The following is a 27,350-nucleotide window of genomic DNA, read 5'->3' as shown; positions in this document are numbered from 1 at the left end:
GTTAAGTTGAGTTTATGGCATTGGAGTATAGATAATGTGTTATTAATCATAATGAAATATAAGGCATACCTGTCATTATATTATAACCTGAAATTTGTAGTTCATCATTAAAACGTAAAATTTGTAACTCATTTTAAAAATATTTATTTAGTTTTATGCTTCTAAACAACCTTATGTTCATGTATTGTAAGTTTTTTTCAGGTAAATATGAAAGAAAATGTCTCAACTAACTTATTTTTACAATAGTTTGATGAGCTCTAAATGTTTGCTAATGATTACGATTAGTGTACGGGAAAAGTTGTTTTCTCTATTTAATATAAGTAGTTAATGAAAAATAAGTAGTTAATAAAAAGCATATAAAAAATATTTCTTTAAAAATTCAACAAAAGATATTTGATTATTTCATTAGTAATATGTCCCAGAAAAAATACATCTCCACAAATATCAGCTTCATCAGTTCCAACTTTTTCTGATAATCTGTAGTTACTAGATATTTTTCTAAATGTGGATAACCAAAACTAGAAGTACAAGAAGCATCGTATAAATTTTGATTCTCTTTTAATGTGAATCAGGCTGTTGATGGTAGCCTTGGCACCCAGATACTCATCCTTTGGTCATTGTCCAAGTACATTACCAAGTAATGTGTAACTGTCATTTGACAAGTTTAAAATTCGTTCCATTCAATTTAAAATCAGTTTTTTATATATATATATATTTTTTTTATGGTAATTCACCTCTCCAAGGTCAAAAAGGCCACTACAAACAAGGAGGTTGCTTTAGTTGTGATTACAACCCTCTCTCAACTCTTTATTTGTGAAACACAAACCTTGATAAAAAAGACTGCTTCACAGAGAAACAAGTTTAGTGCGGTACTACCAGGGACTTGGTGGGGATCAAACTTGGAACTTATTGTTTATGAGGTGAGCGCTCTACCACTACACCTCCACCGCATATACCATACACCTCTACCACAGTTTAAAATTTCAAGTTTAAAATTGTTAATGGTCTTTATTGCTAATGCTATTCAATGATAATAACAATTAGACAATATTAACTTGGTATGTTTTAATATAACATTCAGAAAGTTATTTGAGTTTCTGATTCAGAAACTCACTTATTTGATATAGTCTCAACTTATTATTTCTCACTTTACTTAGATCAGAACAACTCCAACTTGATTTTTAATTTGTCTCTCAGATAAAATCCACACAAGAAAAAGTTAGAACTGATGAAGAAAATATTTGTGAAGAGATATTTTTTCTGTGACAAATTACTAATGAAATAATCAAATATATTTCAATAATTTTTTCTTCCAAAACCTCGAAGATAGAAAATATAATCACTTTGATGCTCATTCAAAGAAGTTCAAGTTTTGGTTAAGCAAATTGTTTTTTAAATGTTTTCACTTTCTTCTTAAAAAAATTTGTTCAAAAAATAATTTTTTTTTAAATTTTGCATAAAAGGTTTATGAACTCAAATGCTATTAGAAAACAGCATTCATCAATTTTTAAAAAATAAATTTAAAATTAGTTTTTTTTTTTTTTTTATACTTTCTTTATATTTTCCTTAAAATAACATATTTAAAATTTAGATATAAGTAAAAAAGGTCAAAACTAAATAAATGTGATCATTAAATGAAAAGTTTTTATTGAGTGTTTATTGAATGTTTATAAGTACATTTTTTATGAAAATATTTTTACGGGTACCCGTGGGCCTGCCCATTCCTTTAGCAATTTCACAATTTTTAACAGGCCTTAATGTAAAACCAATAATGAAACAATTGAAAAAAAATAATTGAAATGATCTGATCTACTTTTTAACAACAGAAAAAAAGTAAACAACAAAAAATAAATTAATAATTTCTTTGCCTCAAAACCTTTTGACTAATATCAAACATGGCGTGGGAGTACTTGAATCACTCAGAAACCAAACTTTTTAGAAAAGATTTATAATGTCAAGTATTTCACCACCTGCTATTGAAATAAAAAGAAATTATTGTACTATTTAGTAAAATTTTTTTAGAATAAATGGTGTAAAAAAAGGTAAAACACAACAAAAAATAGTAGCCTTCTAAGAAGTGAAGAGTTGTATTTAATTTTAAAAGTTATTTGTAAAAAGATTAAAATAGTTTAAGATCTGTATGTAACTATTACATTAATTTAAAAATATTATATTTAATATTGTTTAGTAAAGTTCCTTAGGTTTTATTAATTAAATAACATATATTTAGTAACATATTTATACATTACTATTTATAAGTGTTTTATGTATTTTCTTTAAAAAAAGTTTTTATTTAATTTAGAGGATCTGGGGATGAATTGGACTCTGGCTTTGACTGGGAATTAACTAACAATGACGAAACAAAAGAACAAAGTAAAATTTATGAAAAAGAGGTGCCAACAACTGATAAAGAGTATGTACAAAACCATATTCTAATAATAATGTGAATAGTAATGTTTCAAATTGTTATTGTTTTAAATATATATATATATATATATATATATATATATATATATATATATATATATATATATATATATATATATATATATATATATATATATATATATATATATATATATATATATATGTATATGTATATGTATATATAAAATTTAAGTGACATCTTTAATAGTATGTGTAATAATATCATAAGAATTAAAACATCATATGCAATATCATACTATTTAGTTCTTTTTTTAAGTAATTTTTTGGCTCATATAGTGAGAGCCATTATTAAACTAATAAAACCGTTAAAAAGACCATTTAAAAAATTATAATGAACTTAACCAAATGATGTCATTACAACATCAGATATTCAACATTTTTTAATTTTACAAAAAATGGTTTCCAATGGTGAGTCATCACCAAATTGCCATTGTCACAATTTAAAATATTTGCTTTAGATTTTAAACATTGTACACGTTGTATTTCAATGGCCTTACAAAACACAACAAACTTATAAACCCGAAATCATTCATTTCACCGAATATCACAGTTGGTATTTTTAGAAATTTTTTAGCTCGAGCATACATAATTTGTTCAGAACATAACATTCAAGATCAAATTAATTTTCTTATTAAGATTTTTACTGAAGATGGACATTCTTATAATCAGTATTCAGATATAGCTAAAAATCATAAATACTCCACAAATCCATCTTGTTCTCAAAAATTGATGCCAAAAATCTTGTTACTTTACCATGGGTCCCAAAATTAGCCTTGTTCTTAGAAGAGAATTTCTTAAAGTTGGTGTTAAAACAGTCTTCCGTTTTGGTAATCCCTTGATCAATATACTTTGCCGTAACAAGTCTAAACTGCCTGCGAATAGTCATCCAGGAGTATACCAACTTAATTGCACATGTGGTTCATGTTATATTGGTGAAACAAGAAAAAAGATTTCTTCATGAATTCAAGAACATAAAAATAATGTTCAATACAATAGCCAACTGGGAAACATCTAGAATAGTAAAACATTCACAACATTGTAATGGTAAAATAAACTGGGAGAACCCTAAAACGCTTTCTGTTATTTCAAACAACTTCACAAGAAAAATTCATTGAAATACAATGTGTACAATGTTCAAAATCTAAAGAAAACGTTTTTGAATCGTGACAATGGCAATTTGGTGATGACTCACCATTGGAAACCATATTTTGTAAAACTTAAAAATGTTGAGTATCTGATGTTGCAATGACATCATTTGGTTACGTTCATTATAATTTTTTCATACGGTTATTTTAATGGTTTCATTAGTTTGACTTGCTGGATTACCCGGCGCTTCGCGCGGGTTTCTGTCACACTTAAACTTGACCAAATTTATCTTTTCCAAATTTCATTGTGTTTAATGTGAGATAAGTTGTTTAAATTTAAGTAAATGAAATTCTTATTTATTCTGAACAGAAACATATGGAGGTTAACAAAGTTACCAAATACTACAGGTACAGTCTGTTGTTACTGGAGGGCGTTCTGGTACACATCATTGACTGTTTTATTTTCTGGAGCAAGTATGTAGAGATTTTGAGGTGATCTGACTCTTGAACAGGTCACATAGAGTTGGCCATGAGAAAAGCATGGTTTTTCTAGGTTGATGCCAACAACCTGCAAAGACTGACCCTGTGACTTGTTTATTGACATTGCAAAAGAGACTCGGACTGGAAACTGCAGGCGCTTAAAGTGCAGAGGAGAATTCTTGTCATCGTGAATGAGTGGGATTCTTGGAATAAAGACATCTTCACCTTTTGCACAACCTGCTAGAATTGTAGCTTCAATTACATGTGGCATGCACTTTTTGATGCCAAGTCGAGTTCCATTGCACAGTTTTGGTGCATCCAAGTTGTGTAAAATAATAATTGGTGCGCTGACTTTAAGTTCAAGTTTGTGGGATGGCATGCCACTTGGTTCTAAGGAATTCAAAAACTCTACAGGATATTCTACCGCATCGTCCATTTCAGTTGTGGTGTTAACTGAGGTGTAAGTATGCACCTGCCCCAGAATCTCATTGATCATGTTGGCATTAATTGCATTGACAACTCTGTTTGTTGGTGCCAAAATCGCTCTCTCACACAGCCAAGCATAGTATGAATTCGGACCTTCAGCATACTTTCTTTAAATGTCTGGGAAAACCTTGTTCTTTAACTCAAGTAATGAGTTTACCATGTTGCAAAAATTAGCAGGAAAACCAATTCTGTACCTTGCCTTCACCAAGCATTAGTAGCAATCTCAAAAATTCCATTGCAGAAGGATCACTTAAGACTCAAGCTTGCATGTTTGTGGTAAGGACCCTTCGTTTTACATCAGGCCATAATGTAGAAGATGCTTTGAGACATGCATTAGTTGCATCAGCAGCCGTTCCTCGTGGTATGATTGGCAATGTTTGCCGAAAATCACCAACAAGTAAAAACAATACTCCACCCATAACCCTTTCATTTCGCCGACAATCCTCGAGTGTGCCATGTACTGCTTCCACACCATGCTTGTGCATCATTGTTACCCCATCCCAAATTATTAGTTTGCACTGTTGGAAAACATCACCCAAGGCAGACTCGGCATTAACTCTGCACACTGGTGCTTCATCAGGATTCAGATCAAGAGGTAACTTGAATGTAGAGTGTGCTGTTTGCCCACCTTTTAGCAGTGTAGCTGCTATACCCGATGAAGCAGTGGCAAGTACAATGTCACCATTACTCCTGACTTTGGCCTATAGCAGGTTCATCAGAGTTGTCTTTCCAGTTCCGCCAGGTGCATCAAGAAAGTACAAACCTCCATTGCCTTGATCGATTTCTTTTAACAGTTTTTAGTAAACTGCTTGCTGCTCTGCCACATTGTTGACTTTTGTCTAATTTTCAGACACATATTGCCTCATCTTGTCCAAGTTATATGTTTCTTGCAGAAACTCATGACTGACTTGTTGTGGGCCATGTCGTTGTGGTGGTTGGACATGGAAGTCTGGAATATGCAAGCCAGTCATTTGCAAAACCTTGTCCTCCAGGAGAATTAAGGCCTGGTTGTACATTGCTAGTGTATATTGTAATGAGCAATTATTGAGTTGTCTTTGTCTTGGAAGAGGATATCCTCAGCCATCCAATTCTTGTATTAATCCCAGAGGGCCTGTGGTTTAGATGGGTGACAGCATGTAATAATGATGGCGAAGAGTTCACGAGTTTTGAATAATGATCGACAAACAACCGCTGCTTCAAGACAATCACGCCAGTATTGGTCATCTTCAAGTAACCCACGCCGCAAACATGCCTCTTGGTATGACTGACATAGTACTCCGTCTACTGTCTTCAACATCTCGAAGGATGTTGGACTTCCAACTGTGAACAGGAGCAGACACAAATGATAACACTCAGAGAAGTTGGGGTGAACCGTGTAAATCCTTCCAATGGCTGGAGACATAAAGACATTCATGTCTCCAGCCATCGGAGACATGAATGTTTTCAATGTCTCCAGTATTTATTGCTCTAGATCTCTTGTACCTTGTCGTTGACGCTGCTATCTCTTTGCAGGAGTCCATGTGTAGTATTTTGGCACCTCAACATTCAGTAAAGTCTGTGCAAATTTGTCATGATAGCAAAGTTCAAAGAATGCATTCAAAGTCATCCGAGGTGGAGCTTCAGCCTGTTGAGCCATGTTGTCTTGCCGGAAATAAACTTACTGACCATTCTCCAGGTGAACATGGAGATGTTGAACAATTGGGAAATGTTTGTGGATTGAGAAGCTAAGAATCCGCCACACTGCTTCATTTGTACTTATGTAACGACCATGTTGATATTGTTGCACCTTATCCTGGACTGCTGACCTCGTGTTATCGAAAACACTGCCTGGTCCAAACCTTTGTAGGCATACTTGCAAATATACTTAATTGCTGTGACAGAACTGCAGTTCTCCACATTAATATGAGCATCAAACGTCTTGCAAAGAAGTATTGAGTGGGGAACCACCCACTGGTTGTCAATCAGAGCATCCACCATGCCTATAACCTGTTGACCATTTTGGACTTTATAACCTCAAACTAACTTGGTAAAGCTATGTCCTCCTTTTCCTGGAGGTCTTCAACGATAAAGTGGATACCCATCATTGTCGGTTTGCGTTTGCATTAAGAATTGCCATGGATTCTTTTTTTCACACCAATTGTTGTCATTCATGCACCCAGGATTTGGATAACCTGGACCACATAGACCATGAATTAACTGCTTGCAGACAGTTGCAAACAGTTGTGGATCAGCATCTTTGTCGGGAATCTCAGCACTGATTATCGAGGCAATTTGGTCCAGTCAAATCCTCTCTTTCAGCCACTACAGGAGGTGTTGGATCACCAAAAACCCAACTTTTTGTGATTGCATCCATCAGCCGAATCAGTTTCTGATTGAAGACTCGAGCGACCAAATCATGCCTTGTGATGCTTTCTTGACCAGCATACTGAAGTGTCTTTATTTCTGGCCATGCTGGATTGCAGGTGAAGGTGATGAAGAGGCATGGTTGTCCATAAGTCCACACATAAGTCAATGCATCTTAAGCATATTCATGCATATGCCGAGGACTACCAATGAATGATGATGGCAGGATAACCTGCTGACCAATATTTGTTGCATTATTCAGAGCATCACCACAAACTGCATCTACCAGGTTAATATATTAGTTGCTCGAAGTTGTGTCTGATTCAAGCGGATCCACTTCAACCGCTTGGATTCAACCTTTGCATATACATCAACCAAAACCTGATGAGTCAAGTCCCCAAAAGCCATCAGCCAGTTGGTAATCCCAGGAGCACTGCTTCAAATCATTAGCATAGATGCATAGAAATCTATGCAGGAAACTATCTTGCGTGGGTCAGGATTGCCTTGGATGATCTGTGGTATGAAGAAATGGTAACCAACTTGGCCATTCCAAAAAACTAATGGGTACTGTAGAGGATCATATAGCTGGTGAAAATCATCAATTCAGCTTATTGTGTTGTCATGTTTCCTTATAACAATGTCCCATCGCTCAGCATTTTGGTTGCCCAAAATAATCGCTACTTCATTTACAGTTGGTGCATTAAAAGTACCAGGGTGGTTGCTTCAGGGTGCCTTATCTGCATGTATGACCAGTTGGCAATCATCATTAGGCATACAATTTGCAGCAGCAAGAAATAACTGAACACATGAGTTGTGTTGCATGAGCAAATTCTGGAGTACTTGAACAATATTTTAGCGCCAAGTGTAGCTAATCCTGTTTGCCTCATTGTGTCAAAAATTGGCCTGCACTGTACTGTCACCCAAAAAATACATCTGGAGGAACCCAGGAGTTGTTGTTTGATGGTTGTTGTTTTAAGGAGGCAATAGTGAACCAATTAAATGGTACACTTGGCCCTAAACTTTGAATGTTGGCATGTATCCTTCCTCTCGAATTTGTTAGTAACATCCAAAAGATGTCATTTGGAAGCAATTATTGTAGAGGCGATTATGGCACAGAAATTCTGTAGAGATAGGTGAGGACCTATCTAAAAGTGACCTAAGTTCACATGGCAGTTGTGGTATATCTGGAACCTGAACCTTGCTACTTTGACAACAAATCCCTAGTGGCTCCTTCTCAAATCTAAAAGCATCACAGTAAGTGCAACGTTTGTCAATGTTGCTAATCGAAACCAGGTTTTCAGCAAATAATGCTTGTGGATGATAGTGGAAGGCCAAATTGCAGAAATCATTCTATGTGGCTCCATGGGGGTTAACCTGACACACTTGTACAGTTTGTCTATGAATTTGTGTAGCCAAAGGAGCCTCAACTGCTCGTTTACTTGCATTTCGAATCTGGTTAGACAGTAGTCAGGCCTGCTGTTGTTCAGGGGCCTCAGCTGCTCATAGATCAGCCTGCCGTAGTTGTTGGAAAGCAGCCATATGGCATGCAGCAGGTGACTTCCTACCCAATGCAGGATTTTTCTTTGGTGGCATGATGACAAAACAGTAACTTACCGATGACCAAAAGGTGAAAAAGTTGTTTCAAAGGCAGTGGAGTGGTGTTGTAATGATGTCAGAAGTCCAAATTGGTGATGGAATCACTTGTAACTGTCCAACCTGAACAAAATAGGTGAATCAGATGGGCCTGCAGAACAGATTGTCAAAAGAGTTGCTTACCAATGACCAAAAGGCGAGTCGTTCTAAAGGCAGTGAAGTGGTGTTGCAGTAATGCCTGAAGTCCAAAATGGTGGTAATATCACTTGGAAGATGCTTAGGAAACACGGGGATTGAATTCAGACTTGAATGTTTACAATTCGAAAGTTCGCTGAAAATCCCGATTGAAAATGGCGGTAAAATTTGAAAATGCTTTTTTGAAAGAAAAAAAATGATATCGCTGTTTTGGGTCACTTTTGAGGGCTGAGGTGTTTTTATAGGGTTTAACAGGCCATTTCTAGGTGGTTTGTTTAATGAAATTTGTCTCTATTATACTTCGTTTCTGAGATACATGATGGGGATGCCCTTCTTGCACTACATAAGGGCCTTGAAGGAGGGGCGGCTGGTGGCCCAAACCTGGTCAAAACCACTGCTCAGGCCTACTTAGTGCCTGTGCCAAGTTTGGTATTGATTGGTCCAGAGGTGTTGATGCCTATAGCTAACATCAAACATACAAACATTGCCTTTTATATATATAGAGATAATGGCTCTCACTGTATGTGCCGAAATATTACTTAAAAAAAGAAATAAATAGTATGATATCCTATATGATGTTTTAATGCTTATATTATATATATATATATATATATATATATATATATATATATATATATATATATATATATATATATATATATATATATATATATATATATAAAATAAGCATTAAAACATCATATATGGTATCATACTATTTCTTTCTTTATTTATTAAGTAATAAACTTATATAGTAATAACTTATTAAAAAAAAGAAATAAATAGTATGATACTGTATACGATGTTTTAATGCTTATAGTATTACTACGCATACTCTTAAAGATGTCACTTAAATCATATATATACAACCCTCGGAATTAGTAAAAATGAGGTTTTAGCTTAAAACATAGAAACAAGGTCGGCAATTTTTTGCAGACTACAAACACTTTTAGGTCAACAGTTAGGTCGGCATTGCCGAATGCCGACCCTAATTCCAAGGGTTATATATATATATATATATATATATATATATATATATATATATATATATATATATATATATATATATATATATATATATATATATATATTTATATATATATATATATATATATATATATATATTTACATATTTATATATATATATATATACATACATTTATATATATACAGGCCTTGGCAGGAGTAAATGAGTGCACATGCTCATATAAAATGGACTAGGTGGGTGATATAAGCATTTTTGCAGACTTTTTTGATTTTTAAATAAAAAATCTCATGGATAAAATAAAATTGATTACGTTTTAGTATCAGTTTTTTTAGTTTTACACTGTAATGTCTTGTATTATATCATAAATACATCAGAAAACAAATGTCAGCAATGGTTATTTTTCTGATATTTATTTATTCAAGCCTCGTAGCGTTTTCAAGAAAAATTGTTTAAAAAAAAGTTGCATTTGATGTTACAATTATTTCTTGTAATTTCGAAAAGTTTAAAAATTGCACTGAAATAGCTCTAAGCAAAAGAGCAAGTAATTATGAGAAAACTTGTAATTAAGTGAATGAGTTAGTTAAGTAAGAATGAGTTAATTAAGTAATTAAACTTGTAATTAAGTGAATGAGTTATAAGATTTATGTAAAAATTTTTCTTTTTTATTTTATTGCTTTTTTATTATTATTATTTTTATTAAATTTTTTTTAAATGTGCAAGATGTTTTTTACTATTTTTGTTTATGTAAGTAAAATAGGACTCAACTTAAAAAAACATTAAATTTTGCTGTTTAAAAAATAGGTTAATGTGCTTTATTTTGCCCGTGTAAACTAACTTACATGGGTGTGGAGGCGGATACAGGAGATTGCCCACTACTCCTGATTAGACCTTTGTATATGTGTGTGTGTGTGTGTATATGTATATATTTATATATATATGTATATATATATATATATATATATATATATATATATATATATATATATATATATATATATATATATATATATATATATATATATATACATATATATACATATATATATATATACATATATATATATATATATATATATATATATATATTATATATATATATATATATATATATATATATATATATATATATATATATATATATATATATATATATATATATATATATATATATATATATATATGCAGTAGCATGCAAAAGTAACCGGACAAGAGCATAACTTTTGAATGAAAAGTCCAATTTCTTTCAAATTTTCACTGATATGTCAAAAAAATTGATTACAAATCTTAAAACAAAAGAATTTTTACTAAATCTAAGCAATTTAATCTTAAAAGTTCATTTAATTATAATATGCGTGTGCAAAAGTATTCGGACAGAAAAAAAAACTTGAATTAGATTTTTTTTTAAACATCTTTTTAATTGAAAATGCTTTATTTTAAAGTAAATTGTTTTAGTACTTTGTCGCGAAGCCCTTAGCATTAATTACTGCTTGACAGAGACACCAGCTTCATAATCACAATAATTTTGATTTTTTGCATAACTTGAGATAACTTTTCATTCAAAAGTTATCTTAAGTTATGCTCTTGTCCGGTTACTTTTGCGCGCTACTGTGTATATATATAAATATATATATATATATAAATATATATATATATATATATATATATATATATATATATATATATATATACATTTACATATATATTTTAAAAACAATTATAGTAACTTTACACTACTGTCCTTAATTTTATTGCACTTATATATCTTAAACTCAAGATATTTAAAAAATAAAAATATTAGCCAAATTAATTCTACCATAAGTTTAATTATGTTATGAAGTAAGATATTTTAAAAAATACCAACATTTTTTTAGAAGTATAGTGAAAATAATAGCCTTTCATTATAATAACATTGAATAGTATAAATAAGGTAATTTTTTTATTTATTGTAGGAAATAGTAATGAGTCATACAATACCTTATGACTGTTATATGAAAAGTAGTAAAAAAAAATTTAATCAAAATTTCTTAGAGTTTCATCTCCGTCTTAAATAATTTTTTAATAAAGATGTTTAATCAAAAAATTATAAGAAAAAAATGTATCATTTTACAGCCACAAACAATCTAGACCTCCTCCCACAAAATAGGAAGACCGATACATAGATTTGCATTTCATGAAATTGTTTCAGCGAAATCTTTGATGGACAACACTAGAAATCACTACTAATTTTAATGTAACATAAACCAGCACTACAACAGTTAAACGGCTTTTACTAGGTGTTGGTCTTAGAAGTTATGCAGCAAGAAAAAAACCAAAGTTTGTAGACAGAAGCGATTGAATTAGGCTAAAGAACACAAAAATTAGACATCAGATGACTGGAATAATGTTCTTTGGTCAGAATAATTAATGTTTGAAATATTCGGCAATAGACTTCAGTCCTTTGTTTGTTGTCTATCTAGAGAAAGGACGATGCATACTGCAAACAATTAAACACGAGGGCAACATTATATTTTTGGGTTGTTTTGGAGGCCAAGTTGGAAAACTTGTAAAAATCAACCAAGAAATGAAAAAAGAGGTCTATTTGCATATTTTGGAAAGTAATTGTTTTAGATTGTGGAATAGAACTTAATGGTAAAGGGTTTGTTTTCGAACCAGACAACGATCCATAACATACAGCTAAAGTTGTGAAAGAATATTTACGGAAAAAATCTGAGGATATAGTACTACAATTCCTGGTACGTCCCTTGTAGTACCGCGCTCAACTTGTTTCTCCGCGCAGCGGTCTTGTTCGTCAAAGTTCGGGTTCTATTATGATTGGAATATATGGACACATCATCAGCAGTTAATGCCACTTTAGTGGAAACAATAATAAAAACGAAAAAGATAATAAACATCATAGGTAGCTTTTGTAAATGATTGGCTAAAATATGATAGATTTCTTTTGTGAAACGTTTTTGCAAAGACTTAACATTCCTGATATACACACATACATGCATCAATGAAAACCAGATTCAAATCCTTTTGAGGTGCATTTTTTTACATATTAGAAATAGTCTGTTTAGTAGCATTGTGTTTAATTGATTATTGTTTTGATGAATTTGATGATTACTTTTGCTGAACTTATCTTTTTGGATTTCATACTATAATACATGGCATGAATCTATCCTTTTTGTTTGAGACCTATTATTTCCCACTGCACTCTAATTTATATATTATTACTCATATTTAAGTACATTTTAGATTACTATTTAGATTACTATTTAAATATTTATATGATACACTATATTTATTATTTATGATACACCATATTTAATCAATAATGTACATGTAAATGAATGCAAAGTGAATATAAAATGTTTATATGCATACAAAAATATAAAGAGTTTGTTTAAAATTCAAATTTTCTTTAATTTTTAAGAGAAATAGGTGAGGTTGAATTATCTCTATGTGGTGACCTGAAAAATAGAAGGTTGGAACCAGGTAATATAATTATTACATGAGTTTTTGATTTTATTTATGTCTAGTACTAAATACCGTATCTTTTAAATTTACTTTTAAAAATTTAGCATTTTAGTATTCAAGTTAACTTTTAAAAAAGTTTTTAGTATTCCTTGTTTTTCAATGTTTTTCATAATTACTTTATTTGCAACATCTGTTAACTATTAGATTTTTTTAGACATTCATTTGTTAATTCATTTGTTATGTTAGTTTATTTATCATTTTATTTTTTATGTTTTAAAAAATCCATATGACATATGTATATCCATAAATAGTTAACCCAGGTGCAATATACATCCATGTATAATAAATATCCACATGGAAATGTAACATATATCCCCTTGTAACATATGTAATGTAAATGTAACATATCTTCATATGCATATACAACATATTTATATATAACAAATTTGTTATATATAGTGTTAGACCACTTACTTCTTGTTATTTATTGTGATAGAGAACTTGCTTTGTGTTATATATAGTGGTAGAGTACTTGCTTCTTAAGAATAATTGTTGTTTTTCACAATATTACGTTGTATTGAAGTAATGAAGATAAATTAAATTTTTTTAGAATTTGAGTTTTATGCCATATTATTTTAACAACTAAAAAATTGTTATATAAGTACATATTTAGAGTTGCAAGATCATCTGATGTCAATCTTACCTTACAACATTATCTGATGTCAAACTTACGTAAAACAAATTCTAGATTAGCTAATCACCACTATTGAAAATAGAAGTTTTTAATACTGGTGATTAACTAATCTAGATTAAAATTATTTTTTTTAATTTATTTTTATTCTGACTTACTCCCAACAAGGCTGCAAGCAGCCACTATTAAGTTGGGAGTTACTAGAAGAAAAGAATAGAGTTATAGAGCAAGGAAACAGTTGACAGAAGAATTAAAAAGTTGAAGATTGTATGAGTCAAGAAAACATGAAGAGAGAGAGAGGGTGGAAGTGCTGGGACAAAAGCTAGACCAATAAAAATTTTTTAGAGTATGCAGGGACAGATACAGTAAAAGAATGAGACTGATGAATGACGAGTCAAGCGAGAATCAGTTTTGATTGATGGAACTAGGGATAAAAGCTCCTTTGAGCAGCGGCCATGATATTTCTGGAAAAGAAAAAAAGATGCAACTTTACAATGATGGGAAAGAGACTCAAGCTTAGCAGGTAGACTGGGTCCAACTATGTTTACAATGCAATTTTGGACCTTGTTTAGATGAGGAAGAGCATCATTAGAAGAACCAGCCCAAATATGACTTATGTATATACAATGAAATTATTTTTTTCCTTTTCGTTTTTTTTTATTTAAGGAGTAGTGATCTTTGATTAAAACTCATAATTTGAGCCGTGATCAAAACTCATACTTTGATCTGCAATCGAAACTCATTGTTTAATCTGAGAATAAAACTCATAAATTGTACGGTGATCAAAAGTCATAAATTGATCCATGATCAAAACTCATAATTTTTACCGTGTTATAAAAAGTCGTAATTTGATCCGTGATCAAAAGTCATAATTTGATCCGTGATTAAAATTAAAAAAAAAAGTTTGTTATTGTATAATAAGTTTGTTGCTCTTCTTTTGTCCACACTTTTTAAGTTGTTAAAAAATGGAAAAAATTATTAAATAACAAAAATGCATATACCATCTATTCAACCTAAACCACTGATCTAAACCACCTGCCCAATATTTTGAAATAACTTATGCATTCAATTGAGTTAAGATTGTCTGAAAATTCATTGAAGTGAAATTTTTCAAAAATTTTTCTTTCATGTGTAATTTAAGTTCCAATAAGTCTGGATTTGATTACAAACTTTCATACTATCCAAATTTAACTTTACCTTATGCCATGAACCATAAATACAACATAATTTTGTTCAACCCTCCTTTCAGCAATAACACTAATAATAGTATAGGAAAAAGTTTTTTAACTTTAATTAATAACCACCTCCTTATAAATCACAAAGTACATTACAATTTTTTTAACAGAAACTTAATAAAAATAAGGTACAGCCTTTACAGCATGCCGAATATGAAATCTTTTTAAAATGAATACAACTGTCCCATTATAAACAACAAAATTTTAATTTCCAATAATCTCCCTTGCACTGCAATCAATAATTTATAAGCAAAATATTATTTGAAATAAGATGCAACCATAAAAAATCATTTTTTCTTCTTAAATATAAAAATAGCAGCGAACTATGAAAGCAAATTTGAAAACTAAAATGTTCAAATTTAAACTCTGTTATTAAATAGAACATGATTAAACAGTTTTTATAACCCTAACACAAAAGCCTATAACCTTTCGACTAAATTTTGTAAATTATGCATAAATGAAAAGTATGAAATTCTATTCTTCAAAAATCCAAATCTGCTAAATGATAGATAAGTGCAGGCATATAAAAAAGTTCCTTACACAATTCGACACAGGTAATAAAAAAACTTTAATTTTTTTTGTTTTGATCTCAGAACTCATTATTGCTTTTATTTTTTAACAGTTTTTATTGATTTTAAGAATATATATATATATATATATATATATATATATATATATATATATATATATATATATATATATATACACACACACACACACACACACACACATATATATATAAAGTATTTAAATGATAAAAGTACAACTTTTTTATGGGACTTTAAGTATCATTCCATTCGGTAATAATTCAGCTATATATTTAAAATCATTAAAATAAAAACGTTATAAAAAAATACAAAATTGTGTTGCAACAATTTTTTCAATGTCTACATGCCAAAACCAATTCACTTTTTTTTATTTAACAAAGGTTCTCTATTGACCTCTTTGGAACAGAGATTATCATCAAACTCCTCCAGCAAAATAATGTTTGAAAACTCTGATCCTATTTGCAACGAACCCCATATAAAGTCTGGACATAGCAACAATATTCAATATCGTCCTAATTTAAATTTACAAAAAACTAATTGTGATACTAAAAGGCACAAATAAAACATAATATAGTTTAATCCCCTTTCAGTAAGAATGTTGTCACCAAATTAGGAAACCTTTTTTTGAATTTAATTGACTTGGTTTTTCCATCACACCACAAACTACACAAGATTTTTAACAGAAACACCCTCAAAATAAGTTACAGCTGCATGCCAAATATCAGTACTATTATTAACCTCCACAACCAACACATTTTTCGCAATAGAAATACCAATAATGTTAGAAAATACAACTGTATAGATGAACAACTGTATAGAGCTACGTGTCCTTTAGAAAATCTAAAAATATTAAAAAAACTAAAAATATCGTCTATAAGGCTACTCTATCACCACCTAATGTCAATCATGCAAAGAAGTCTTACATTTGTATTAGCAAAAACTCCTTTAAATCATTTAGCTTAGTCAGGTATAAAAATGACACTGAACTTTCTAAGGAGATCTGGAAACTTAAGAAAGCAGGCATCAAACCGATAATCAAGTAGAGTATTGTTAAAAAATGTCAACCCTATAACCCATTCTCATAAAGGTGTAATCTTTGCATAAATGAGAGATATTTTATTTCAACATACAATAAAGAACCTTTGTTAAATAAAAAAAGTGAATTGGTTTCAGAATGTAGGCACAGAAAAAAGTTTTTGTTATCGAATTTTGACACCAGTTAAAGAAATTCCCGTTTGGCTTGAAAACTGACATTTAATCTTGTTGCAACGCAATTTTGTATTTATTTATAATGGTTTTTATTTTAATGATTTTAAATATATGGCTAAAGGATTGCCAAATGGTATGAAACTTAAAATCCCATAAAAAAGTTGTATTTTTTTTGTTTAAATATTTAATACATTTTGATCTATTTTATAAATACCGATGACTCTTAAACCAACAAAGAGCTGTGTTAAATCCAACAGAATATAACACAACTCTATAAATATATATATATATATATATATATATATATATACATATATATATATATATATATATATACATATATATATATATATATATATATATATATATATATATATATATATATATATATATATACATATATATATATATATATATATATATATACATATATAAATATATATACATATATATATATATATATATATATACATATATATATATATATATATATATATATATATATATATATATATATATATATATATATATATATATATATATATATATACATATATATATATATATATACATATACATATAAGGGTGCTTTTAAAAACAACTTTTTTCAAAAATGTCAAAAAATGCACCCTTTTATGTGTTCTATATAACAATATAATACTGGATTTATAAAATTTTTCAATAAAAATATTTTGAGGGGTTGATACAGACCTTCAAAAATTAAATTGGTCCCTAATATTATCAAAACAAATCATTTTATAATTAAATTTTAGATTATAGTGATATTTTTTTATAAAATGATATTATATTTGAAATTTTAATATAGTTTTGAGACCCAAAACAATATACTTTTAAAAAACTTTCTTTTTTTTATAATTTTAGGGATCTATTTAATGTTCGAGGGTCGGTTACAACCTCTAAAAATATTTTTTATTCAAAAGTTTTTGAAATCCAGTATTATTTTAATATCTAGAACACATTTAGGGGGTACCAGTAGGCATTTTCAAAATAAGTTGTTTTTGAAATCACTAGTATGTATATATATATATATATATATATATATATATATATATATATATATATATATATATATATATATATATTAATATATATATATATACTAGTGAAAATACTCAAGGCCCAAATTAAAATTTAAGGACCTTGAGTATTTTTTTCGCGAAAAAAATACTGATTGTGGGTACTGCCACCAAAATTTTTTTTCCTAGAATTGCCCCTAATATATATATATATATATATATATATATATATATATATATATATATATATATATATATATATATATATATATATAATCTTTGAAAGTCATTTTCTTGTTATACGTTAAAATATGGGTAGAATTCAATAAATACAGCTGTGTATAAACTTTTTTTTAAATATATGTATATTTTTTTATTAATATATAATTATTTCGATATTTCGCTAATCTATCGTGATCATCAGGTACCTGATGACGCTGATCACGATAGATTAGCGAAATATCGAAATAATTATATATTATTAAAAAAATATATATATATTTAAAAAAAAGTGTATATATATATAAACACATGTATATATATATAAACATATGCATATATATAAATACACATGAAAATATATATAAACACATATATATATATATAAAATATAGAATAAGATAAAAGTTTTAAAACGTTAATTATTTTATTGTTTCATTTTTGTTCCAGAAAATTTTAAGAAATGCATTGTAAATTTTGAAGAATTTTGTAGATGTCCATCGTTATTGCATGATCCAAAGTTGGTTATTCGAATTAATGAAAGGTTAAATTATTCATTTTATGTTTATTTTTATTTATTTATCGGAAATCTTGTGAATTTAGAAATATATATTTCACCCAATTAACACAACAATGGTTCTAAAAAATACGTTTAAAAATTTTTATTATTTTATCAAAAGTAACGATGATGATTATTATCATAATTATCACCACTATTATCATCATCATCATCATTGTCATCGTCATCATCATTAGTATCATCATCATCATCATCATTATTGTCATTATCATTAACTGTTTTTTACAAATTAATTTAGAGACTAATTTAGTCAAAGAAAGTTTTTAATAAAATAGTAAATATAATAAAATGTAATAATTTGATAATAAAATAAAAATTACAATGAAATATCAAACATTGATAAATTATAATTTCATAGTTAACTGTTCACCTTTAGACATCATTCATAAATACTGTTTTTTTTGTTTTTATTTTTTTGGTTTACAAATAAAAAAGTCCTAAAACTATGTTGGCCTTTAGCTTAGACCTTATACACTATCAACAAGGTGCATGTCTTCACTTAGCTTTGACCTTAGGTGCATGTCTTCACAAGGTGCATGTCTTCTTTTTCTTTGGTTCAAGTTTTTACTCTGCAATTTTTTGTCTTGCTTAGCAAATATAAAATTTATTTTCTAATTGATAAATAAAAATTAATAAAATAAATCAATTTTCTTTTTAATCCTATAACTTTAAAATACAAAGACAAAGAAACTTGACAGAGAAACTTGTTTAGTGTGGTAAAAGCTGAAAGAACCACTACAGTCAAGGAGGCTACTTTATTGTGGTTACAAGCTTCTCTCAACCCTTTAACTCCAAAACAAAAATCTTGACAAACAAAGCTGCTGCACGAATAAACAAATTAGACGCAGTATTACAAGAAAGTGGTTGGGATTGGACTTGGAATGTCTTGCTTATGAAGCAAGAGCACTACCACTTTCGCATTTTATAGTGGTGTAGTACTGGTATGGTGGATTTTAATCTATAAACTTCTACCACACTTGCAGAGACTGACGACTGAAAAAATCTGAGTTATTCAATATAAAAAAATAAGTTCAGTTTTTGAAGCATGTTGTTTATAGATGTCTATAATTTGTTGCTTTTAAATAAATGTTATTCAACATTTAAGGTTATGCAAGATCATGTAAAATTTGCTTTTACTTTTTATTCTTTATCATTAAAAAAAAAAATTATTATTTTAAAACTCAAGCTTGATTTTTTGTCTCCTCGGTGTTCATGATTTTGTAATTTACTGTTACTCATCATCTTGATTGTCTAGATTAAAAAAGAGTTTTTTACTTCAGGAAATTATATATTTACTTTAGATATGATTACACAGCACAATTATTTTTCTTTTATTAGTGGATACTAGAGACTGCTTAAAACAGTTTATCTGCAAATAAGGATGAATCAAAATTGTTATATGCTTCAGATATTCTGTTTTTAGACAGAACCCTTGAAATAAATTCATCCAAATAAAAATAACAAAATGTTTGCACAACTCTTTCATAAAATTTGCAAAATTATTAAATTAATTTTCTTTTATTTGAATTTAGTTGAATAAATATTTCATGAAGTTATTACAACTTTACATTTTAAGATTAAAGTATATATAATATTAACGTTTAAGTAAAATAAAAAAATATATATAATAACTTTAATTATAAACAGAAAGTTTAGCATTTAGTTGTTATCATTAATCATTTATAACAACTGTAACTATTTGTAGCTTTCAAGACAAAAAAATTTTTTGTTGGTAAGAAAAACATTAAAAGTGTCTTGTAAAGGCAACTTACAAAAGTTTAAATATATAACAATATATAAAAATAGATTTAAAACAACAAATAAAACATTGTATCCGGATGCTTGATCTCTCTAAAGTTTTTTTTTCTTACATATAGATCTCTCTCTAATGTATTTTTTTTTCTAACATGTAGATCTCTCTCTAATGTATATATTTTTTTCTAACATGTAGATCTCTCTCTAATGTATATATTTTTTTTCTAACATGTAGATCTCTCTCTAATGTATATATTTTTTTTCTAACATGTAGATCTCTCTCTAATGTATATATATTTTTTCTTACATGTAGATCTCTCTCTAATGTATTTTTTTTTTTTCTAACATGTAGATCTCTCTCTAAAGTACTTTTTTTTTTCTAACATGTATTTTAAAAAATAATAACAATTAAAATGGTTTCAGTTATTACAATTGGGCAGTGGCAGCTCCATATCTGATGAGTTATGTTGTGTTTCAAAAGCCTATTGTTCAAGTAAGAGTTTTTATTATTTCTATAAATATTTAATTTATAATAACAAAATGATTTCTTGAGTATATATTTCAAAAATCTTAAGTTTTTAAAATTATTTTTCACTTCTTTAAATAATTTTTATATGCATTAATGTATTATAAATTTAGATATATATTTTTTAAATATTTCATTTTATTTATCATTACTCTTTTCTTTTATTTTGAGTATTTTAAAATAAATTTACATCATTATGATGCCATTTTTCAATGACTTTATTTCTCCTTTTTCTATTTCTTTATAGATTTCCTGTAAAATAATTGGGGTGGGGGGAGGGGGTTTGTTATAAATGAAAATTTATGTTGTTATTTTAAGGAATGTCTAAACTTGCTTAAAAAGCAGTATATGCCGAAGAAAAGAAAAGGATGGTTTTACTGGAGAACAACAAATGATGTAATTTTTTAAATTTTTACACTTATTTATTATATTATTTATTATATATACTTTTTTAATTATTTTATTAATTTTTATTTATTAATTAGTAAAGGTAATTATTACCAAATAATTTTAGTATATATGGAATAACTTTTGCTATATTTTAGGACTCATCAGATGATGAAAATTTAGTACAACCTGCTATTTATGAGCATCAACACAATTTGCCCATAGCCGAAGTTAATGACTCAGATGCAATGAATAGAACTTCTGATGGGTTTTCTGACTGTGACATTGAATATCGAAAAACACTGCGTTTAACTTCTAAACAGTGGAAAGCATTGAACTTAAAATATGGTCCGAACAAAGTCACTTTTTCTGTTACTACTCGATTGCAGGTTTGGTTTTTGCCATCTCAAATTGATTTTCCAACATTTTCATTTGGATATAAAATGAAGTAAATATTTCAGGGAACAGCGGAATGTAGTGCAAGAATATTTTTGTGGGACTATTCCGATAAAATCATTATCTCTGATATTGACGGAACAATCACAAAATCAGATGTTTTAGGTCAAATTCTTCCACATGTAGGAAAAGACTGGTCGCAGAGTGGAGTCACAGAGTTGTTTACCCAGATTAAGAAGAATGGTTACAAATTTATTTATCTTTCTGCTAGAGCAATTGGACAGGTAAAGAAAACTATGTCTTTTAAACATAAGTTTATTCTCATAATAACTTGTTTTTGTTTTCTAGGCATCAATGACTAGAGAGTTTTTAAATAATGTACGACAAGGTCAGATGGAACTACCTGATGGACCATTATTTCTCACTCCAACTTCTCTGTTTGTTGCATTTAAAAAGTAGGTTATGATTTTTAACGTTGTTTTCTATGTATAAATAGCTTAATTTTTTTATTTCTTTGATGATCTGTTCATTGTTTTCATAAAAAAAAGTTAATTCTACTGTATCAAATGTTGATATGATGTTTGCTATAGGGAAGTGATTGATCGTAAACCAGAAGAATTTAAAATTTCTTGTATGCGAGATATTTTAAATCTTTTTCCAAGTGATATTAACCCATTCCATTCTGGATTTGGAAATCGTGTTAATGTAAGTAATGTTACTGTATTAAAGTGAAGTGAGTAAAATAAAATTATATGTGTAACACACTTTGTTTATTTAGTTTAGTATATTTTTTAGTTTATTTTTAGTTGAGTATACTTTTTGTATAAAGGTGGTGATTTAGGTATAAGATAATTGCAATTGAGAAAGCTTTAGTAGATCCTACTTTTACAATTTTAATCAATTTTGAAAGTTATTAATACATGTTTTTATAGTCATAGATGTTTTTTACTTTAGGACATGTGGGCTTATAGAGCTGTAGGTATACCAATATCTCGGATATTTACAATTAATTATAAGGTATTTTTATTTTTTCTAGCCATTTGCTAGAATGAGCTTGCATGAGCTTCAGTACATACTCTGACTGAGGGTTTGGGTTTGGGGAGTAATAATTTAGATATAAATAATATTTATTATGAAGGACATTTATTTAAAAAAAAAATTTCTTTGATTATTCTTTTTTTTCTTCAATTTCTAAAAAAACTATTTGCTTTTAAGCTTGTAAAATTTATTGAACAATACACAGCAAAGTACTCTGGGATAACACTTGCCATGTTGTGCCATAGTTTTCAATGAATTGTTGTGAGATGTGTTTTGAAAGGATGTATGTAAATGAAAAGTAGAGTCAAAATGGCTGGTTGATTTAATACTAGGTTCATACCCTATTTCCAGCCCCCAAGTTGATTTGGACGTTGCCTAAGCGCACTAAGTAATCTTTGTCAGTTAGGCTGAAGTCGTAGAAATAAATACCAATCCTCCAATTGCTTACCTAAAGTTTTATGTATAAAAAATTTTCTTTACCCTTTTAGATTTAAAATTTACTATAAAAAGGGAAATTTTCACTAGTAGTCCAGATCCATTAATATCATAGAGAAGATTTTGTAGTTGATTGAGCATAAAAAACAATAAATAATAAAAAATAAACATGCTTATTTCTTATTACTTTTTCACCAATTAAATCAACACTAAGAAAGTTCTTGAACTTAATCTTAATTAACTTAAAATCTCCTTTATATCTAGATATTACTGACACTTAGTTAACACTGTATTTATGCCTTAAACTCAGTAAATGTATGTATTGAAGTCTATTACAATTTCATTAAGAGTTCTGTTTTGCTTTTTTTTTTTTTTTTGTTAGTTCACCTCCCCAAAGCCTAGAAGGCCACTACAGACGAGAAGGCTACTTAATTGTGGTTATAACCCTCTCTCAACTCTATAACTCCAAAACACGAAACTTGACAAACAAGGCCGCTGCACGGAGAAAGAAGTTGAGCTCGGTACTACCAGGGACGTGGTGGGGATCGAACTTGGAACCTCTCACTTATGAAGCGAGCGCTCTATCACTACACCACTACCCCATTACATACTGCTTAAAAATGATAAGTTAAACCTCTCGCTTATGAAGCGAGCGCTCTACCACTACACCACTACCGCACTACATACTGCTTAAAAATGATAAGTTAAAATACTATTATATTTAACAGCAAAAAATTTTATTTTTAGGGTGAAGTGAAGCATGAATTAACTTTTGCTTATACATCTTCGTAAGTTTTATTTTTTATGTACAATTTTTTATTTTGTTAACTTATTCACTTATACTTTATGTACTTTAGGGTTTTAAACTTTATATAGGAATGTTCAGTTGATAAAAACAACTCTCAGAGTTATTAAAAGAACTAAATTTTATTTTAAAAAATTTTTGTGAAAATATCTATAAATTTTTTAGATAATTGATAGCTAAGATGGCATCCATAAAGTTACTGGGGTCAGCTAATAGCCTACAAGAAAGAGGGGTCTTATCTGTTTTGATTTAATTGATCAAAATATTTAAGAACATGTTTGAATCCATTTAAATGTTATATAGCATAGTTACATTGACATGAAGTTTTGATATTTACTGTTGTTGATTTTAATGAGGGGTCTTGATTTTTAAGAGGGGTCTTGATTTTGTCATAATAAAATTGAAAGTCTATAGTTGCATACAAGGAAGGAGAAGTTTAAAAATAGCGATTTTACTGCGGCCAAGATGTGATGCATAGTTTTATTAATTACTATTGTTAAATGCCCATAATCCAGTTTTGGACTTGCTAAAGTAAATAATTTAGAAAATTAATCAAATCATAACACCCAAAACAAAAACACATTTATTTTACATGGTTGTAAACATTTTTGACTTTTTTTTCCCTCTAATTGCTCTAAAATAATCATTTAATTTTGAATCACTTGGTTACTTCCATAATAATGTACACAAATGTGCAGAGTGGGGATGATTGTTTTAATGGGAACTAACAAACGAGTGGGGATGATTATTTTAATGGGAACTAACAAATGCATTTAAACACATTAATCTCTGCAAAGCTATTGTTAACACTTGTTTTTACAAAAAAATTTGCTTTAGTTATGATAAGTGTGGTTTACAATCTAATGTGCTTTAGATGCACCAGTGAATGATATGCAGGTGACAAAAAAGATAATTCACTATGAATAATAAAAAAGCATAAAGATGATGATTTCATATTCATCAAGATCAGTATAATAAAATAAGTTTGCAGCCAAAAAAGGTGATGAAAAATTTTATCAAAGTAGAATGAAAGCATCTACTAATACATACTCTGCTTAGAATTAGTAAGTTACAGTATGAGCTTACAGAAAAATGTTGCAGGGTTTAATGACTTTTTGCAATGAACATTTATGTTTCTTTAAGCTATAATGGGAGCATACAACAAGATTCAACTGAGATGAAAAAAAAATTTTTAGAAACTGTTCATTATTTGTTATATCTATGTTCTCTTAGAAAAAAGATTCTTAGGCTAATCATGGTATCTATGATCCCTTAAGTTTTTTGGGCTAATAATAGCTATAAAAAATTCCTTATAGATTTGGGCTAGGTAAACTTTTCAGCCTTGTTATAGTTTTGTCATCCACAGAGAATTACAAAAGAAATTAAAGAATATGTCCTTGTTTTAAAGGTAACACACAATTTAGAAGTTAATTAACTTCAAAAGACGATTTTAAAGTTTGGAAAAATTTAAACTATGTTTGATGTTAATAGATAAAAAGGTTTGCCTTCATTTTAACAATGCACTGTGTGCAGTTGTTCTCCTAATGACATATATAAGGCACTAAATGTTACGCAAGGAATGTTCAATGTTAATCCAGTTGCTCTTTGATATGGCTTTAGTATTTTTCACATTTGAAAACTCTGTTTTATACGCTGTTGTATATTGCTTTTTCCTAAAGATCTATGGCAAATGTGTGGAGAAAAAAAATGAAATAGAAACAAAAGCAAAGAGAAATAAAATTTAAAGTCAATTCAGAAACAAATTTAATACTCATATAGGTATGCCAAGATCAAACATTCATTCATTCATTCATTCCAGATCCAAAGTTCTTATCTAAAATTTTAGATATCAATTTAGAGCTTATTTTAATATTCAAATTACCCTTGTTGCTTCCTTTATATGGAAAGTATTCCACAGGCTTTTGATATAGGCTCACAAATCATATCAACTTTAATTGTTCCTGTTAGTATGCTATTAGAAGAAGCTTCACAAGTTATATCAGGTAGAATCAATCATGCTCAAAAAGGTTGTCAACACAACCTTTTTAATTTATTTAAATGTACAATGGGTGCTTCAAATCTTTCAAGTTAAAGGTTACAACTAAGAATTCAAAAATAAAAGAAACATTAAATGCCGTCTAAAGTAAGTTAATTATTAATCTTAAATGTAAGTAATAATAATGAAAGTGTTGATAACAATTCCTACCGTGAAAATGATTTGGATGCTTTTGAAAACTTTGAGATTTATGAAATTAATGTAGATTCTGAAATGTAGGAATATAAGATGACGTGGTTATGTTGAAATAAAAATCAAATACGGTTGGAAATACAAAATACAAAAACTGGCATAAAAAAATTTGTTTTAATGTACAAAAAAATATATTTTTTGTACATTAATACAAATTTTATATATTTTCTGCTTGGGATTTTAAGAAAACGCATGTTCTTTGATATTTGCATCGGAATTATTAGAAAGATTTTCATACAAACTGTATTAGTGTTGTTAAAAACAGCAACAACAAAAATATAAATTAATTGGTAACATGAATTAACTGGTAAAAATAATGCTCATCAATCTCTATTATGAAAGTTTTGAGACAATTATTTGTAGATATCATTTAAAAATATTTTCAATAAATATGAAATATTTTTTAAATAAGTTTGCAAAATTTTAGACTAGTAGTTTTTTTAATTTTAGGCCATTTTATTACGTTTATTAAGCCCTGTAGTGCGAAGATAAAATATTGTTTTACACATTAAACATTCATATTACTAAAACTTTTAGTTTTAATCTTAGATCTTCGCATATCACAACCATTCTGAACTTCAACTACTGCTGATGAATCATTGTATTATTTTTTAATAGTTCTTTTGCTAAATAAATTTATTCAACCAATGATGATTGTACCCACTCACTTTCCTGTGTTATCGGTGTTCGACCGACCAACCACCATCTATTTACCTTCGGTGTTCGTCCGTTGTCTACTTCCCGAATTAAATCCGTATTTATTCTTTATATTAAAAAAAAACATAAAATTTTTTAATCTTTAAAATGAGTCGTGTAAAAAAAAAAAATTCATCTTTCTATTAGATTGTGTAAAAATAATATTTAATATCTCTACTCAAACACCGAATGTTAGATGGTGGTTGGTCGGTCGAACACCGATAATTCAGGAAATTGAGTGGGTTTAATGATCAAACCAATGCAAATTTTATTTTTTGTTTAGTTTGAATTTATACAGTTGTAAACATCAGTGGTAGATCCAAGAATGTATTCGAAATTACTTTCTTTAAGATAACTTTCAGGCATGCAGCAAACTCTAAACTTTTTTAATTTGATACTGTTTTTAAATGAGGATTTTTTCCAGAGCTTATCCTCTCTACCTTTAACTAGACTCCACCTAGAGTAACC

At 28.7% G+C, this 27,350-nt stretch overlaps 1 protein-coding gene across 3 annotated transcripts in view; it reads left to right on the top strand.

Moving 5' to 3' along the window:
* LOC100214900 (phosphatidate phosphatase LPIN1) overlaps positions 1–27,350 on the top strand; it is a 65,846-nt gene that overhangs the window by 37,183 nt on the left and 1,313 nt on the right. For all 3 annotated transcript variants that reach the window (XM_065795337.1, XM_065795335.1, XM_065795336.1), the window contains 11 exons: positions 2,303–2,413; positions 13,034–13,095; positions 18,467–18,560; positions 20,775–20,844; positions 21,196–21,273; positions 21,423–21,653; positions 21,726–21,944; positions 22,009–22,115; positions 22,251–22,365; positions 22,615–22,677; positions 23,881–23,921. In XM_065795337.1, coding sequence (XP_065651409.1) covers positions 2,303–2,413; positions 13,034–13,095; positions 18,467–18,560; positions 20,775–20,844; positions 21,196–21,273; positions 21,423–21,653; positions 21,726–21,944; positions 22,009–22,115; positions 22,251–22,365; positions 22,615–22,677; positions 23,881–23,921 — 1,191 coding nt within the window. The remainder of the gene's footprint in view (positions 1–2,302; positions 2,414–13,033; positions 13,096–18,466; positions 18,561–20,774; positions 20,845–21,195; positions 21,274–21,422; positions 21,654–21,725; positions 21,945–22,008; positions 22,116–22,250; positions 22,366–22,614; positions 22,678–23,880; positions 23,922–27,350) is intronic.

Source organism: Hydra vulgaris, chromosome 04 (assembly GCF_038396675.1).
Source record: "Hydra vulgaris chromosome 04, alternate assembly HydraT2T_AEP".
Lineage (NCBI taxonomy): Eukaryota > Metazoa > Cnidaria > Hydrozoa > Anthoathecata > Hydridae > Hydra > Hydra vulgaris.
This window is presented reverse-complemented; position numbering and strand designations above follow the sequence as displayed.